Below are 18,717 nucleotides of genomic sequence, written 5' to 3' on the forward strand. Positions count from 1 at the left end.
CGTGAGTCGTGCGTGGGTAGCTCACATGGCAGAGCACTTTCCCACGAAAGGCAAAGGTCCGGAGTTCGAGTCACGGTCCGGCACACAGTTTTAATCTGCCGGGAAGTTTCATATCAGCACACACTCTGCTGCAGAATGAAAATCTCATTCTGGACCCAAGATGACTATTCATAGCTGCTATTGGCCTACCTACAAGCTTGTCTATAGGAGTCACAATTGCTCGCTGTTGCTTTGAAGAAGATTCTGGACCATTCAAGCAAACCATTTCACCAGTCAGGTCGCCCAACACGAATACCTTCGAATACTTACGGGACATAGCCTAATGGACAGATCAGTTCGAGCACATACTCCTGCACCGGCAACACTTTCGCAGTTATGGGTGGCTGTAGACGCACTATGGCTCAGTATTTGTGCAGGGGATTTCCAACGACTTGTTGAGTTTCCTGACTACACCAGACAAAAGGAGCTAAGACGGGATATTAGGAGCTATCCCATGACTTTAGCCACCTCTGTATACAGGGTGGACCATTGATAGTGACTGGGGCAAATAATTCACGAAATAAGCATCAAACGAAAAAACTACAAACAACGAAACTCGTCTAGCTTGAAGGGGGAAACCAGATGACGCTATGGCTGGCCCGCTAGATGGCGCTGCCATAGGTCAAACGAATATCAACTGCGTTTTTTAAAATAGGAACCCCCATTTTTTATTATATATTCGTGTAGTACGTAACGAAATATGAATGTTTTAGTTGGACTACTGTTTTCGCTTTGTGACAGATGGCGCTGCAATACTCACAAACGTATAAGTATGTGGTATCATGTAACATTCCACCAGTGCGGACGGTATTTGATTAATGATACATTACCCCTGTTAAAATGGACCGTTTACCTATTGCAGAAAAGGTCTATATCATGTTGATGTATGGCTGTTGTGATCAAAATGCCCAAGGGGCGTGTGCTATGTATGCTGCTCGGTATCCTGGACGACATCATCCAAGTGTCCGGACCGTTCGCCGGATAGTTACGTTATTTAAGGAAACAGGAAGTGTTCAGCCACATGTGAAACGTCGACCACGACCTGCAACAAATGATGATCCCCAAGTAGGTGTTTTAGCTGCTGTCGCGGCTAATCCGCACATCAGTAGCAGACAAATTGCGCGAGAATCGGGAATCTCAAAAACGTCGGTGTTGAGAACGCTACATCAACATCGAATGCACCCGTAGCATATTTCTATGCACTAGTAATTGCATGGCGACGACTTTGAACGTCGTGTACAGTTCTGCCACTGGGCACAAGAGAAATTACGGGACGATGACAGATTTTTTGCACGCGTAGTCGCTGGGAAAGCTTTGCAGATGACCGTGTCAAGTGGCGAGTAGCTGTGCGCAACGGCGTCAATCTCTCAGAGGACGAACGCACACAGGAACAAATCAGGAAGACAACAAAGCGGAGAGACCGGCTTCTGTTCTAAGTCCCTCAACTTTCACATGTCCAAACTGCAGTAGGGACTGCCACTCTCGAGTGGGACTTTTTAGCCACAGCAGACGCTGCAGACTCTGAACCAAGCATGCTACACCCTCATCCCTCAAGGATGGACGGATGCCATTTATTTAGCGACGAAGCGTCATTCACCAACAGCGGTAACGGAAACCGGCATATTATGCATTATTGGGCAACGGAAAATCCACGATGGCTGCGACAAGTGGAACATCAGCGACCTTGGCGGGTTAATGTATGGTGCAGCATTATGGGAAGAAGCATAACTGGCCCCCATTTTATCGATGGCAATCTAAATGGTGCAATGTATGGTGATTTCCTACGTAATGTTCTACCGGTGTTACTACAAGATGTTTCACCGCATGACAAAATGGCGATATATTTCCAACATGATGGATGTCCAGCACATAACTCGCGTGCGGTTGAAGCGGTATTGAATAGTATATTTCATGACAGGTGGATTGGTCGTCGCAGCAGCGTACCGTGGCCCGCACGTTTAGCGGATCTGATGTCCCCGGATTTCTTTCTGTGGGGAAAGTTGAAGGATATTTGCTATCGTGATCCACCGACAACGCCTGCCAACATGGTTCAAATGGTTCAAATGGCTCTCAGCACTATGGGACTTAACTGCTGTGGTCATCAGTCCCCTAGAACTTAGAACTACTTAAACCTAACTAACCTAACGACATCACACACATCCATGCCGGAGGCAGGATTCGAACTTGCGACCGTAGCGGTCACGCGGTTCCAGACTGTAACGCCTATAACCGCACGGCCACTCCGACCGGCTACACAGGGAGAAATGATCATCACGATAAAATAAGAGAAATCAGGGTCGGCCGGCTGCCAACATGCGTCAGCGCATTGTCAGTGCATGTGCGAACATTACGGAAGGCGAACTACTCGCTGTTGAGAGGAATGTCGTTACACGTATTGCCAAATGCATTTAGGTTGACGGACATCATTTTGAGCATTTATTGCATTAATGTGGTATTTACAGGTAATCACGCTGTAACAGCATGCGTTCTCAGAAATGATAAGTTCACAAAGGTACACTTATCACATTGGAACAACCGAAATAAAATGTTCAAACGTACCTACGATCTGTATTTTAATTTAAAAAACCTACCTGTTACCAACTGTTCGTCTAAAATTGTGAGCCATATGTTTATGACTATTACAGCGCCATCTATCACAAAGTGAAAAAAGTGGTCCAAGTAAAACATTCAAATTTCTTTACGTACTTCACGAATATGTACTAAAAAAAGGGGTTCCTATTTTAAAAAACGCAGTTTATATCCGTTTGACCTATGGCAGCGCCATCTAGCGGGCCAACCATAGGGCCTTCAAGTTAGACAAGTTTCGTTCTTTGTAGTTTTTTCGTTTGACGCTTATTTCGGGAGATATTTGGCTCGGTCACGATTAATGGACCACCCTGTATAAGAACTAAAACTGGATCCACAACTGAACCCTGTGGGACTCGGTAAGTGGTTTCTGCCCAGTCGCCAAAATTGATCTGATATTTTTCTCTTTGTGCTCAGCACTACCTTCTGTTTTCATGTTGTTGCCTCTTTTGCAGGAGGGCGCGGCCAACGGCGAGTCGGGCGCAGGCTCTCCCAAGAAGTCCCCGTCTCGCATCCCCGGCCGGCGGGCCGCCTCTTCGCCCACCAAGGCGCCGCGCTCGCCGCTCAAAGCCAAGCTCACCCCCACACAGGCTGAGGCCCCACCAGCGCCAGAGAAGAAGAGTGAGTACCAGCCTGCCATGCTACACACCAGCACTGCCCACTGCTCGCGTAGAAACCGCGGCTACCGCGCCCTGAAACGTTACGCTGTTACAGTAAATCGGTCCTATCTACTCTGAAGCGCCAAAGAAACTGCTGTAGGCATGCGTGTTCAAGTACAGAGATGTGTAAACAGGCAGAATACCATGCTGCGGTGGGCAACGCCTACATAAGACAACAAGTGTCTGTTGCAGTTGTTAGATCGGTCACTACTGCTACAATGGCAGCTTATCGAGATTTAAGTGAGTTTCACGTGGTGTTGTAGTCGGCGCACGAGCGGTAGCTGACGATGTGTAGGCGCCCCGGTGGTCCGGCCGGCCGCAGTGGCCGTGCGCTGCAGTCTGGAACCGCAGGACCGCTACGGTCGCAGGTTCGAATCCTGCCTCGGGCATGGATGTTTGTGATGTCCTTAGGTTAGTTAGGTTTAACTAGTTCTAAGTTCTAGGGGACTAATGACCTCAGATGTTGAGTCCAATAGTGCTCAGAGCCATTTGAACCTGGTGGTCCCGGTCTCCTACGGTGGACTGGATGGCCGAGCGGTGACCTCTCCAGTTGATAGGATGCTAGGAAATGGCTGTAGAAGCGTCAGAAACGCCAAAGATTATTAATTCATAACAACTTTATTCCTGCCGAGTACAATGTGGCTTGGTGATATCAACGACCTTCCCCGAGTCCTCGCTGACTCATAGAGATGACACCGGCTCCAGGCCGCACCAGTCTTGCCAGCGCAGCACTGCGTGCTGTGACGTAGCGGAGGAATGTCCTTACTTCGGCCGCGCGTGGCTGGCGGCGCCCGGCCGGCAGGCCGGCTCGACAGCGGACAGCAGGTGGCTCCGGGTTGGAGTCCCGGTGCTGTCGACACGAGAGGCGTTCTCGTAGTGCAGGGTGTACTCTATCCCACCCCGTCCTCTTCCCTGCTCCTCCTGGTGGCTCGTCTGCGGTGGACGGGCGGAACGGGCTGCAGTCCCCCAGCGTCGTCGGCTCACCCGGTTGTGACGGCGGATGCACAGGGCCTAGGCCCTGCACGATCTCGACGATGGCTCACTGATGTGGTCAGCATTGGCGGCGAGCGAGTCTGCCGCGATGTCTGCCGATCCTGGGTTGACGATTGACGGCGGCAGCAGAGCGGACCAGAGCTGGTACTGTCCCCTCACGTCTGCTGCTGGATGGGCCGCCTTACTGCAACATATCCTTAATAAAGATTAACGTGTCAATCACAGAGCCGAGCGCTACGCAGCGACCCAGTACACATCTCACTGCAAGTCTAACTGCGAGTGCGAGTGCCTCGTTGCGTATTTAAAGGAAGCACGAGCGACGTCCTGACGTCATGCTCGTTTGTAATGACCGCATTCGTTCCACTGATACTGCTGATTCATCTGCCGTACTCGCCCCTTAGGTGTTCTTGCGACAGAGTTACGTGTTGTTGCGGCAGACTTACGCGAAGTTGTGAAATGCAGTACAGCTGACGCTATACCTCTGTCTTGCACTCTACGAAAGTTTCCGTCTAACACAAACCCGCTGCTAAGCAACTCTCTCTCGCCTGTTGTGTGTAGCCAGGCCATTGCCCCTGCGAGGCGACACATTCCGATATACACTCCTGGAAATTGAAATAAGAACACCGTGAATTCATTGTCCCAGGAAGGGGAAACTTTTTTGACACATTCCTGGGGTCAGATACATCACATGATCACACTGACAGAACCACAGGCACATAGACACAGGCAACAGAGCATGCACAATGTCGGCACTAGTACAGTGTATATCCACCTTTCGCAGCAATGCAGGCTGCTATTCTCCCATGGAGACGATCGTAGAGATGCTGGATGTAGTCCTGTGGAACGGCTTGCCATGCCATTTCCACCTGGCGCCTCAGTTGGGCCAGCGTTCGTGCTGGACGTGCAGACCGCGTGAGACGACGCTTCATCCAGTCCCAAACATGCTCAATGGGGGACAGATCCGGAGATCTTGCTGGCCAGGGTAGTTGACTTACACCTTCTAGAGCACGTTGGGTGGCACGGGATACATGCGGACGTGCATTGTCCTGTTGGAACAGCAAGTTCCCTTGCCGGTCTAGGAATGGTAGAACGATGGGTTCCATGACGGTTTGGATGTACCGTGCACTATTCAGTGTCCCCTCGACGATCACCAGTGGTGTACGGCCAGTGTAGGAGATCGCTCCCCACACCATGATGCCGGGTGTTGGCCCTGTGTGCCTCGGTCGTATGCAGTCCTGATTGTGGCGCTCACCTGCACGGCGCCAAACACGCATACGACCATCATTGGCACCAAGGCAGAAGCGACTCTCATCGCTGAAGACGACACGTCTCCATTCGTCCCTCCATTCACGCCTGTCGCGACACCACTGGAGGCGGGCTGCACGATGTTGGGGCGTGAGCGGAAGACGGCCTAACGGTGTGCGGGACCGTAGCCCAGCTTCATGGAGACGGTTGCAAATGGTCCTCGCCGATACCCCAGGAGCAACAGTGTCCCTAATTTGCTGGGAAGTGGCGGTGCGGTCCCCTACGGCACTGCGTAGGATCCTACGGTCTTGGCGTGCATCCGTGCGTCGCTGCGGTCCGGTCCCAGGTCGACGGGCACGTGCACCTTCCGCCGACCACTGGCGACAACATCGATGTACTGTGGAGACCTCACGCCCCACGTGTTGAGCAATTCGGCGGTACGTCCACCCGGCCTCCCGCATGCCCACTATACGCCCTCGCTCAAAGTCCGTCAACTGCACATACGGTTCACGTCCACGCTGTCGCGGCATGCTACCAGTGTTAAAGACTGCGATGGAGCTCCGTATGCCACGGCAAACTGGCTGACACTGACGGCGGCGGTGCACAAATGCTGCGCAGCTAGCGCCATTCGACGGCCAACACCGCGGTTCCTGGTGTGTCCGCTGTGCCGTGCGTGTGATCATTGCTTGTACAGCCCTCTCGCAGTGTCAGGAGCAAGTATGGTGGGTCTGACACACCGGTGTCAATGTGTTCTTTTTTCCATTTCCAGGAGTGTATGTGCAATCCTCCTACCTACTGCCTGTGACTCTCGGCATAGGCAACGAAAATTCGACAATATTCCACGTTTCCAACTCTTTATTATGATGCGACACTACAGACGAAGTGGGGATTTTCCCACACGACCATTTCACGAGTGTACCATGTATATCACGAATCTGGTAAAACACCAAATCTGCGACATTGGTGTGGCTGGACAAAGATCCTGCAAGAATGGGACCAACGACGAATGAAGGGAACCATTCAACGTGACAGAAGCACAACACTTCCACAAACTCGTGCAGATTTCAATGCTCGGGCGTGAACAAGTGTCAGCGTGTGAACCATTGAACGAAACATCATCGATGTGGGCTTTCCGAGCTGAAGGCCCACTCGTGTACCGTCAATGACAGCACGACACAAAGCTTTACGCCTCGCCTGCGCCTGTGAACACAGACATTGGGCTGTTGATGACTGGAAACATGTTACCCGGTCAGACAAGTCTCGTTCCAAATTGTATCGAGTGGAAAGGCGTGTCTGGGTATTGCGACAACCTCACGTTTCTAGCAACCTCACGTTTCTAGCAACCTCACGTTTCTAGCATTTGTAGACTTAGAGAAAGCTTTTGACAATGTTAACTGGAATACTCTCTTTCAAATTCTGAAGGTGGCAGGGGTAAAATACAGGGAGCGAAAGGCTATTTACAATTTGTACAGAAGCCAGATGGCAGTTATAAGAGTCGGGGGACATGAAAGGGAAGCAGTGGTTGGGAACGGAGTGAGACAGGATTGTAGCCTCTCCCCGATGTTATTCAATCTGTATATTGAGCAAGCAGTAAAGGAAACAAAAGAAAAATTCGGAGTAGGTATTAAAATTCATGGAGAAGAAGTAAAAACTTTGAGGTTTGCCGATGACATTGTAATTCTGTCAGAGACAGCAAAGGACTTGGGAGAGCAGTTGAACGGAATGAATGGACAGTGTCTTGAAAGGAGGATATAAGATGCACATCAACAAAAGCAAAACGAGGATAATGGAATGTAGTCAAATTAAATCGGGTGATACTGAGGGAATTAGATTAGGAAATGAGACACTTAAAGTAGTAAAGGAGTTTTGCTATTTAGGGAGTAAAATAACTGATGATGGTCGAAGTAGAGAGGATATAAAATGTAGACTGGCAATGGCAAGGAAATCGTTTCTGAAGAAGAGAAATTTGTTAACATCGAGTATAGATTTAAATGTCAGGAAGTCGTTTCTGAAAGTATTTGTATGGAGTGTAGCCATGTATGGAAGTGAAACGTGGACGATAAATAGTTTAGACAAGGATAGAATAGAAGCTTTCGAAATGTGGTGCTACAGAAGAACGCTGAAGATTAGATGGGTAGATCACATAACTAATAAGGAGGTATTGAACAGAATTGGGGAGAAGAGGAGTTTGTGGCACAACTTGACTAGAAGAAGGGATCGGTTGGTAGGACATGTTCTGAGGCATCAAGGGATCACAAATTTAGCATTGGAGGGCAGTGTGGAGGGTAAAAATCGTAGAGGGAGACCAAGAGATGAATACACTAAGCAGATTCAGAAGGATGTAGGCTGCAGTAGGTACTGGGAGATGAAGAAGATTGCACAGGATAGAGTAGCATGGAGAGCTGCATCAAACCAGTCTCAGGACTGAAGACCACAACAACAACAACATGAATCCATGGACCCTGCGTCTGAGCAAGAGACTGTTCAAGCCGGTGGACGCTCTGTAATAGTGTGGGGCGTGTGCAATTGGAGTGATGTGGGACCCCTGATACGTCTAGATTCGACTCTGACAGGTGACACGTACGTAAGCATCCTGTCTGATCACCTGTATCCATTCACGTCCACTGTGCATGCGACGGCTATAATATCACGTTCAAACTCATTTCAGTCTTGATAACCTGCCATTGAGGCAGCAGTAACCGATGTAACAACTGCTCCTGACACTTGTTAGCTGATATGGGCGTTTCCGACCACAGCGCAGTATTCTGCCTGTTTATATATCTCCGTATTTGAATACGCATGGCTATACCAGTGTCTTTGGCGATTCAGTGTATAAATGAGTATCTGTCTCGAAACTTCCTAGCAGATTAAAACTGTGTACCGAACCGAGACTCGAACAGAAGCTCTCCTGCGAACCTTGCAGAACTAGCACTGCTGAAAGAAATGATATTGCGGAGACATGGCTTAGCCACAGCCTGGGGGATGTTTCCAGAATGAGATTTTCACTCGCAGGAGAGCTTCTGTAAAGTTTGGAAGGTAGGAGACGAGATACTGGCAGAAGTAAAGCTGTGAGGACGGGGCGTGAGTCGCGCCTGGGTAGCTCAGATGGTAGAGCACTTGCCCGCGAGAGGCAAAGGTCCCGGGTTCGAGTCTCGGTCCGGCACACAGTTTTAATCTGCCAGGAAGTTTCGTATCAGCGCACACTCCGCTGTAGAGTGAAAATCTCATTCTGGAGTCTGTGTCTTGTTACGTTAAAGCACGATGTCAGGAAGCATTTGTGGCTAGTTGTGTGCTCCACCAACAATCTTGAAATCACTTTCTTCTTGTACATGCATCGCTTGTGCATCGAGTGCACGGCAGAGCGGACGCGTGACGTGGTGAATGTGGTGTCGTGTTGCAGAGGTGCCGATGAACAAGGTCCAGGTGGGATCCGCGCCGTCGCCCAACCTGAAGACGGTGCGCTCCAAGATCGGATCGCTGGACAACGCGAGCTACAAGCCGGGCGGCGGCCAGGTCAAGATAGAGAGTCGGAAACTGGACTTCAGCAAGGCGCAGCCCAAGATCGCCGCCAAGAACGACGCGTACGTGCCGGGCGGCGGCGACAAGAAGGTGAGTCCATGAAAGTGGGCGCTGAGGTGCTCCACCCCACCCCACTACAAGACACTATCTTTGGGTGTCAGTGATGCTGGGTGTCAGCTGTGCTGGGTGCGTTTGATTGAGCAAAAAAAGGCATATCGTAAGTAAGTTGTAGTGTTCTGAAACTTTAGATGCCGCTCCTTAAAAATTTCATTTTGTGTAGAATTTTTCCCTATATCTTAGAAACCACTTTGAGACCTGGTGGTAGTCAGTGGTCTTCCGTGTATATCGATTTTACGACTATGACGAGTGGGGCCAGAAGATGGCATCAATGTAATGCTGAAACTGGTAGCACATAGAAGTTCATAAAATAAAATAAATTTCTACAATACATACAGCTGTTGGTAAATTATTGCATCAAGAAGTTCATGCCAGCCGTCGTCCCACGATCCATAATGGATCAACAAAGAGACCTATAAGTGGTCTTGACTAAAATAGGGACGAGTGATACACGACAGTTGTACAGATGTATATATAGTTTCAGTCTATTGTTGTCTCCACTGACTATCAATAGTGCGTATCCCTTTTCTGTCGTATGACTGAAAATCAAAAGACCTTCCAGTTTCTCTACAGCCCAATTAGGTCGTATGTAATTCCACTCAGGTGATAAAGGGGGTTCCGGACCCCTGGGCTGCCCCCCCTCCCCCTTTCTTTCCTTGGCTTCGTCTCCACAACGTGTGAGACGACATGTCAACCGTACTTTTCTTGATCGCTGTATTGGTTGTGGTAGTTCATCAGTAACTGATGTGTTGGGTCCCAGCTCGCTAGATCTGAACCTGATTGAACACATCTGGGATGTGATTGAACATGGCGTCAGAGCACTCATCGCCCCCCTCCCTAGAATTTATGGGTATTATATGTAGATGGTACCTGTTCTTTCGGACATGTCCGAAAGGTAAGATTGTCTGCTGCGAGTAATGAGTGTAATGGGCAGGGGCGTGTGGACATTAAGTTGGCAGTCAGTTGCAGTCACACTATTCTCTGTGCTGTCGGTGGCTGAGATTGATAGAGCGTCTACCATGTAAGCAGGAGATCCTGGGTTTGAGTCCCGATTGGGGTACACTTTTTCAACTGTCCCCACTGATGTACATCAACGCCTGTCGACGCCTCAGGGTCTTGATTTACTTATCATTTCATTATGGGTATTAGGTGACCTGTGTGTGCAGATCCATCAAGCTCTCATTGCTCCCATGCACACGTTTTCAACTGTCCCCATAGATGTACATCCTGTCGACAACTCAGGTTGTTGATTTACTTATCATTTCATTATGGGTATTAGGTGACCTGTGTGTACAGATCCATCAAGCTCTCATTGCTCCCATGCACACATTTTCAACTGTCCCCATAGATGTACATCCTGTCGACAGCTCAGGTTGTTGATTTACTTATCATTTCATTATGGGTATTAGGTGACCTGTGTGTGCAGATCCATCAAGCTCTCATTGCTCCCATGCACACATTTTCAATTGTCCCCGTTGATGTACATCAATGCCTGTCGACAGCCCAGGGTCTTGATTTACTTATCATTTCATTATGGGCATTAGATGACCTGTGTGTGCAGATCCATCAAGCTCTCATTGCTCCCATGCACACATTTTCAACTGTCCCCACAGATGTACATCAATGCCTGTCGACAGCTCAGGTTGTTGATTTACTTATCATTTCATTATGGGTATTAGGTGACCTGTGTGTGCAGATCCATCAAGCTCTCATTGCTCCCATGCACACATTTTCAACTGTCCCCATAGATGTACATCAATGCCTGTCGACAGCTCAGGTTGTTGATTTACTTATCATTTCATTATGGGTATTAGGTGACCTGTGTGTGCAGATCCATCAAGCTCTCATTGCTCCCATGCACACATTTTCAACTGTCCCCATAGATGTACATCAATGCCTATCGACAGCTCAGGTTGTTGATTTACTTATCATTTCATTATGGGTATTAGGTGACCTGTGTGTGCAGATCCATCAAGCTCTCATTGCTCCCATGCACACATTTTCAACTGTCCCCATAGATGTATATCAATGCCTGTCGACAGCCCAGGGTCTTGATTTATTTATCATTTCATTATGGGCATTAGGTGACCTGTGTGTGCAGATCCATCAAGCTCTCATTGCTCCCATGCACACATTTTCAACTGTCCCCATAGATGTACATCAATGCCTGTCGACAGCTCAGGTTGTTGATTTACTTATCATTTCATTATGGGTATTAGGTGACCTGTGTGTGCATATCCATCAAGCTCTCATTGCTCCCATGCACACATTTTCAACTGTCCCCGTAGATGTACATCAATGCCTGTCGACAGCTCAGGTTGTTTATTTACTTATCATTTCATTATGGGTATTAGGTGACCTGTGTGTGCAGATCCATCAAGCTCTCATTGCTCCCATGCACACATTTTCAACTGTCCCCATAGATGTACATCAATGCCTGTCGACAGCTCAGGTTGTTGATTTACTTATCATTTCATTATGGGTATTAGGTGACCTGTGTGTGCAGATCCATCAAGCTCTCATTGCTCCCATGCACACATTTTCAACTGTCCCCATAGATGTACATCAATGCCTGTCGACAGCTCAGGTTGTTGATTTACTTATCATTTCATTATGGGTATTAGGTGACCTGTGTGTGCAGATCCATCAAGCTCTCATTGCTCCCATGCACACATTTTCAACTGTCCCCATAGATGTACATCAATGCCTGTCGACAGCTCAGGTTGTTGATTTACTTATCATTTCATTATGGGTATTAGGTGACCTGTGTGTGCAGATCCATGAAGCTCTCATTGCTCCCATGCACACATTTTCAACTGTCCCCACAGATGTACATCAATGCCTGTCGACAGCTCAGGGTCTTGATTTACTTATCATTTCATTATGGGCATTAGGTGACCTGTGTGTGCAGATCCATGAAGCTCTCATTGCTCCCATGCACACATTTTCAACTGTCCCCACAGATGTACATCAATGCCTGTCGACAGCTCAGGTTGTTGATTTACTTATCATTTCATTATGGGTATTAGGTGACCTGTGTGTGCAGATCCATGAAGCTCTCATTGCTCCCATGCACACATTTTCAACTGTCCCCATAGATGTACATTAATGCCTGTCGACAGCCCAGAGTCTTGATTTATTTATCATTTCATTATGGGCATTAGGTGACCTGTGTGTGCAGATCCATGAAGCTCTCATTGCTCCCATGCACACATTTTCAACTGTCCCAATAGATGTACATCAATGCCTGTCGACAGCTCAGGTTGTTGATTTACTTATCATTTCATTATGGGTATTAGGTGACCTGTGTGTGCAGATCCATCAAGCTCTCATTGCTCCCATGCACACATTTTCAACTGTCCCCATAGATGTACATCAATGCCTGTCGACAGCTCAGGGTCTTGATTTACTTATCATTTCATTATTGGCATTAGGTGACCTGTGTGTGCAGATCCATCAAGCTCTCATTGCTCCCATGCACACATTTTCAACTGTCCCCATAGATGTACATCAATGCCTGTCGACAGCCCAGGTTGTTGATTTACTTATCATTTCATTATGGGTATTAGGTGACCTGTGTGTGCAGATCCATCAAGCTCTCATTGCTCCCATGCACACATTTTCAACTGTCCCCGTTGATGTACATCAATGCCTGTCGACAGCCCAAGGTCTTGATTTAGTTATCATTTCATTATGGGCGTTAGGTGACCTGTGTGTGCAGATCCATGAAGCTCTCATTGCTCCCATGCAAACATTTTCAACTGTCCCCATTGATGTACATCAACACCTGTCGTCAGCTCAGGGTCTTGATTTACTTATCATTTCATTATGGGTATTAGGTGACCTGTGTGTGCAGATCCATCAAGCTCTCATTGCTCCCATGCACACATTTTCAACTGTCCCCGTAGATGTACATCAACACCTGTCGACAGCCCAGGGTCTTGATTTACTTATCATTTCATTATGGGCATTAGGTGACCTGTGTGTGCAGATCCATCAAGCTCTCATTGCTCCCATGCACACATTTTCAACTGTCCCCGTTGATGTACATCAACACCTGTCGACAGCTCACGGTCTTGATTTACTTATCATTTCATTATGGGTATTAGGTGACCTGTGTGTGCAGATCCATGAAGCTCTCATTTCTCCCATGCACACATTTTCAACTGTCCCCATTGATGTACATCAACACCTGTCGACAGCTCAGGGTCTTGATTTACTTATCATTTCATTATGGGTATTAGGTGACCTGTGTGTGCAGATCCATGAAGCGCTCATTGCTCCCATGCACACATTATCAACTGTCCCCGTTGATGTACATCAATGCCTGTCGACAGCCCAAGGTCTTGATTTACTTATCATTTCATTATGGGCGTTAGGTGACCTGTGTGTGCAGATCCATCAAGCTCTCATTGATCCCATGCCACAACGTGTCGCCGCTGTTATCTGTGCCATAGGTGGACATAGGTAGGTGGTTGTAATGTTCTGGCTGACCAGTGTATGTCGTGTATTTGGCCGGACACGACCTTCAAAAGGCGGACATTCCTGGATAAAGCCGGGCATGTGGCAACCCTTGGTGGGCGGCCAAACAACGTGGTAGCACGTGTGGTGTCTCGCAAGTGCCTGCTGTCCGAATATCTCGGGGTCCGCGTTTCTCCAGCATTTGTGTGAACCAGCCTTTACAAGGCAGCTTGATTACGTCATTAAGAAGAGGCCGTGTGCCTCGCTGGACGGGACAGCAGGCTACAGCCAAGGCTGGGCTGTAATAACGCAGAGGCTGCCGCCGGCGGCTCGCAAAGCCTTTGTGACACACACACACACACACACACACACACACACACACACCTCAGACAGACAGACAGAGCCCTAACGAACCGCTACCCCCATCCCCCATCCCCCACCCCCAACCCGGGTCCCATGCCCTGCCCGTTGCGGCCCATTTGACTCGCACTGTGTAGCTGTCACGGAGAATGCCGGCTCGTTAACCGTACCCCATCGCCCATGCCGCTACTACTGCATGCTCTGGCTCACTCCGAGACAAAACCACTTCACTTCTCTGGCAACGCCGCATCTTCCCTCTCCCCGGAGAGATCGTGCGAACTCACAAGGCCAAGACGTTTGGAACGCGGATTTACTGCAAACTTCGTACACTCGTAGTACTCTATGAGGACAACAAAATGTGTAAGCAGTAGCCCGTACTTCTCAAGCGTTATTGAGAAAATCGCAAGATAATGTCGGTCGTCAAATATACACCTGTGCATGGCCGTTTTTACCATGAACCGGAGGAAGCGTTATTGAGAAAATCGCAAGATAATGTCGGTCGTCAAATATACACCTGTGCATGGCCATTTTTACCATGAACCGGCGGCAGCCGAGTGGTTAGCATTCAAGCCCGGTGTTCGCTGGATCGAGTCCCGTTCGTCAGTTTTTTTTTATTTTCAACACAGTCATTTACTATTTATATTACAATTTATATAATGGAAAAAATACGTGTAATCGGATGGTCTTTTATTAAATTTACAATGCTATTTGGCAGTCTACAAATTTATATTATCGCAAATAATATTCATAACTATCAAATGGCTCTGAGCACTATGCGACTTAACTTCTGAGGTCATCAGTCGCCTAGAACTTAGAACTAATTAAACCTAACTAACCTAAGGACATCACACACATCAATGCCCGAGGCAGGGTTCGGACCTGCGACCGTAGCGGTCGCTCGGTTCCAGATTGCAGCGCCTAGAACCCCACGGCCACTCCGGCCGGCTCATAACAATCGACTAGTAAACGACCAAACGCATAAAGCGATACTGAAAATGTATGCTTGTCCGTGTCTTCAAAATTGTTCGTATTTAATCGAAGACGCTATTAAAATACACTCGATACTGCATGACCAATTACCAGCGCCGATATGTAAGGAAATACTGCGTTATGCATGGTTTGATTCCATGTTATCGGCTGAAAGAGAGGTTTTTGAAAATGTTAGCGAGGTTTGTTTTTCCACGGAAAATCTCAAAAGACCTTGTGTATGCAGAAACATAGCATTTATTCAATGCAGCTGGTGCCGTTTAACTTTATGTCTTCCATGTTTTTACGAAAAATGGCATCCTGCAGCTTGTAATGTCGAAAGCGACGATTAATTGTACATCTTTTGAAAGCCGTCTGTGGCGCTCAAAACTTGCAGGTAACAAGTCGTTTCGGGCTCCTTCCAGGTATAAGGTATTTCTCAAATGGTTCAAATGGCTCTGAGCACTATGGGACTCAACTGCTGTGGTTATCAGTCCCCTAGAACTTAGAACTACTTAAACCTAACTAACCTAAGGACATCACACACATCCATGCCCGAGGCAGGATTCGAACCTGCGACCGTAGCAGTCCCACGGTTCCGGACTGCGCGCCTAGAACCGAGAGACCACCGCGGCCGGCGGTATTTCTCAAATCACGGACAAGCATACTTTTTCAGTACCACTTTATGCATTTGGTCGTTTACTAGTCGATAGTTGTGAATATTATTTGTGATAATATATATTTGTAGACTGCCAAATAACATTGGAAATTTAATAAAAGTCCATCCGATTACGAATATTTTTCCATTATATCAATTGTAATATAAATAGTAAAGAAAATGACTATGTTGAAAAGAAGAAAAAAAATCTGACGAACGGGACTCGATCCAGCAATCACGGGGCTTGAACGCTAACCACTTTTTTTAAAATCTCATTTTGGATCATATGTTGAAAACAATAGACTGGCTGGGTGAGATTAAGATATGTGAACACAAAATAAGCAGTCTCGCACATGCGGATGACTTAGTTGTGATGGCAGACTCGATTGAAAGTTTGCAAAGAAATATTTCAGAGCCAGATCAGAAATGTAAGGACTATGGCATGAAGATTAGCATCTCCAAAACGAAAGTAATGTCAGTGGGAAAAAGATATAAACGGACTGAGTGCCAAATAGGAGGAGCAAAGTTAGAACATGTGGACGGTTTCAGGTCCTTAGGATGCATATTCTCACAGGATGGCAACATAGTGAAAGAACTGGAAGCGAGGTGTAGCAAAGCTAATGCAGTGAGCGCTCAGCTACGATCTACTCTTCTGCAAGAAGCAAGTCAGTACCAAGACTAAGTTATCTGTGCACCGTTCAATCTTCCGACCAACTTTGTTGTATGGGAGCGAAAGCTGGGTGGATTCAGATTACCTTCTCAATAAGGTTGAGGTTCTACATCTACATCTACATTTATACTCCACAAGCCACCTAACGGTGCGTGGCGGAGGGCACTTTACGTGCCACTGTCATTACCTCCCTTTCCTGTTCCAGTCGCGTATGGTTCGCGGGAAGAACGACTGCCGGAAAGCCTCCGTGCGCGCTCGAATCTCTCTAATTTTACATTCGCGATCTCCTCGGGAGGTATAAGTAGGGGGAAGCAATATATTCGATACCTCATCCAGAAACGCACCCTCTCGAAACCTGGCGAGCAAGCTACACCGCGATGCAGAGCGCCTCTCTTGCAGAGTCTGCCACTTGACTTTGCTAAACATCTCCGTAACGCTATCACGGTTACCAAATAACCCTGTGACGAAACGCGCCGCTCTTCTTTGGATCTTCTCTATCTTACGGCTATGAAAGTAGCGAGGATGATTGCAGGTACTAGTAGATAGGAACAATGGCAGGAGGGTGTCCACAATGAGGAAATCAAAGAAAAACTGGGAATGGACTCTATAGATGTAGCAGTCAGGGCGAACAGGCTTAGATGGTGGGGTCATGTTACACGCATGGGAGAAGCAAGGTTACCCAAGAGACTCACGAGTTCAGCAGTAGAGGGTAGGAGGAGTCGGGGTAGACCAAGGAGAAGGTACCTGGATTCGGTTAAGAATGATTTTGAAGTAATAGGCTTAACATCAGAAGAGGCACCAATGTTAGCACTGAATAGGGGATCATGGAGGAGTTTTATAAGGGGGACTATGCTCTAGACTGAACGCTGAAAGGCATAATCAGTCTTAATGATGATGATGATGATGATCTCATTTTGTTCGTTTTCGTTCGTTGCAACTGTTCGGGGCGGACGTCCCAAGATACCGGTTTAAGTTCTTAGTTGATCGAATAACTCAGCTTTTTTTTTTTTATTACAGAGGGCAGCCAACCCTCTGACCGAACACGCTGAGCTACCGTGGCAGATTAGCCACTCCGCCTCCGCCGTTTGACGGTAAAAATGGTCACGCACAAGTATATACAGGGTGTTACAAAAAGGTATGGCGAAACTTTCAGGAAACATTCCTCACACACAAATAAAGAAAAGATGTTGTGTGGACATGTGTCCGGAAACGCTTAATTTCCATGTTAGAGCTCATTTTAGTTTCGTCAGTATGTACTGTACTTCCTCGATTCACCGCCAGTTGGCCCAATTGAAGGAAGGTAATGTTGTCTTCGGTGCTTGTGTTGACATGCGACTCATTGCTCTACAGTAGTAGCATCAAGCACATCAGTACGTAGCATCAACAGGTTAGTGTTCATCACGAACGTGGTTTTGCAGTCAGTGCAATGTTTACGAATGCGGAGTTGGCAGATGCCCGTTTGATGTATGGATTAGCACGGGGCAATAGCCGTGGCGCGGTACGTTTGTATCGAGACAGATTTCCAAAACGAAGGTGACCCGACAGGAAGACGTTCGAAGCAATTGATCGGCGTCTTAGGGAGTACGGAACATTCCAGCCTATGACTCGCGACTGGGGAAGACCTAGAACGACGAGGACACCTGCAATGGACAATTCTTCGTGCAGTTGGCGATAACCCTAATGTCAGCGTCAGAGAAGTTGCTGCTGTACAAGGTAACGTTGACCATGTCACTGTATGGAGAGTGCTACTGGAGAACCAGTTGTTTCCGTACCGTGTACAACGTGTGCAGGCACTATCAGCAGCTGATTGGCCTCCACGGGTACAATTTTGCGATCGGTTCATCCAACAATGTGTCAATCCTCATTTCAGTGCAAATGTTCTCTTTACGAGCCGGCTTCATTCCAACGTGATCAAATTGTAAATTTTCACAATCAACATGTGTGGGCTGACGAGAATCTGCACGCAATTGTGCAATCACGTCATCAACACAGATTTTGTGTGAACGTTTGGGCAGGCATTGTTGGTGATGTCTCGATTGGGCCCCATGTTCTTCCACCTACGCTCAATGGAGCACGTTATCATAATTTCATACGGGTACTCTTCCTGTGGTGCTAGAACATGTGCCATTACAAGTACGACACAACATGTGGTTCATGCACGATGGAGCTGCACATTTCAGTCGAAGTGTTCGGACGCTTCTGAACAACGGATTCGGTGACCGATGGATTGGTAGAGGCGGACCAATTCCGTGGCCTCCACGCTCTCCTGACCTCAACCCTCTTGACTTTTATTTATGGGGGCATTTCAAAGCTGTTTTCTATGCAACCCCGGTACCAAACTCAGAGACTCTTCGTGCTCGTATTGTGGACGGCTGTGATACAATACGCTATTCTCCAGGGCTGCATCAGCGCATCAGGGATTCGATGCGACGAAGGGTGGATGC

General features: G+C 47.8%; 1 protein-coding gene across 1 annotated transcript in view; it reads left to right on the plus strand.

The window, feature by feature from the left end:
• The window catches only part of LOC126214954 (nascent polypeptide-associated complex subunit alpha, muscle-specific form-like), a 269,173-nt gene that overhangs the window by 42,626 nt on the left and 207,830 nt on the right, over window positions 1-18,717 (plus strand). The window contains exons 4-5 of the mRNA XM_049941590.1: window positions 3,081-3,246; window positions 8,923-9,131. Coding sequence (XP_049797547.1) covers window positions 3,081-3,246; window positions 8,923-9,131 — 375 coding nt within the window. The remainder of the gene's footprint in view (window positions 1-3,080; window positions 3,247-8,922; window positions 9,132-18,717) is intronic.

Source organism: Schistocerca nitens, chromosome 12 (genome assembly GCF_023898315.1).
Source record: "Schistocerca nitens isolate TAMUIC-IGC-003100 chromosome 12, iqSchNite1.1, whole genome shotgun sequence".
In the NCBI taxonomy this organism is placed as follows: domain Eukaryota; kingdom Metazoa; phylum Arthropoda; class Insecta; order Orthoptera; family Acrididae; genus Schistocerca; species Schistocerca nitens.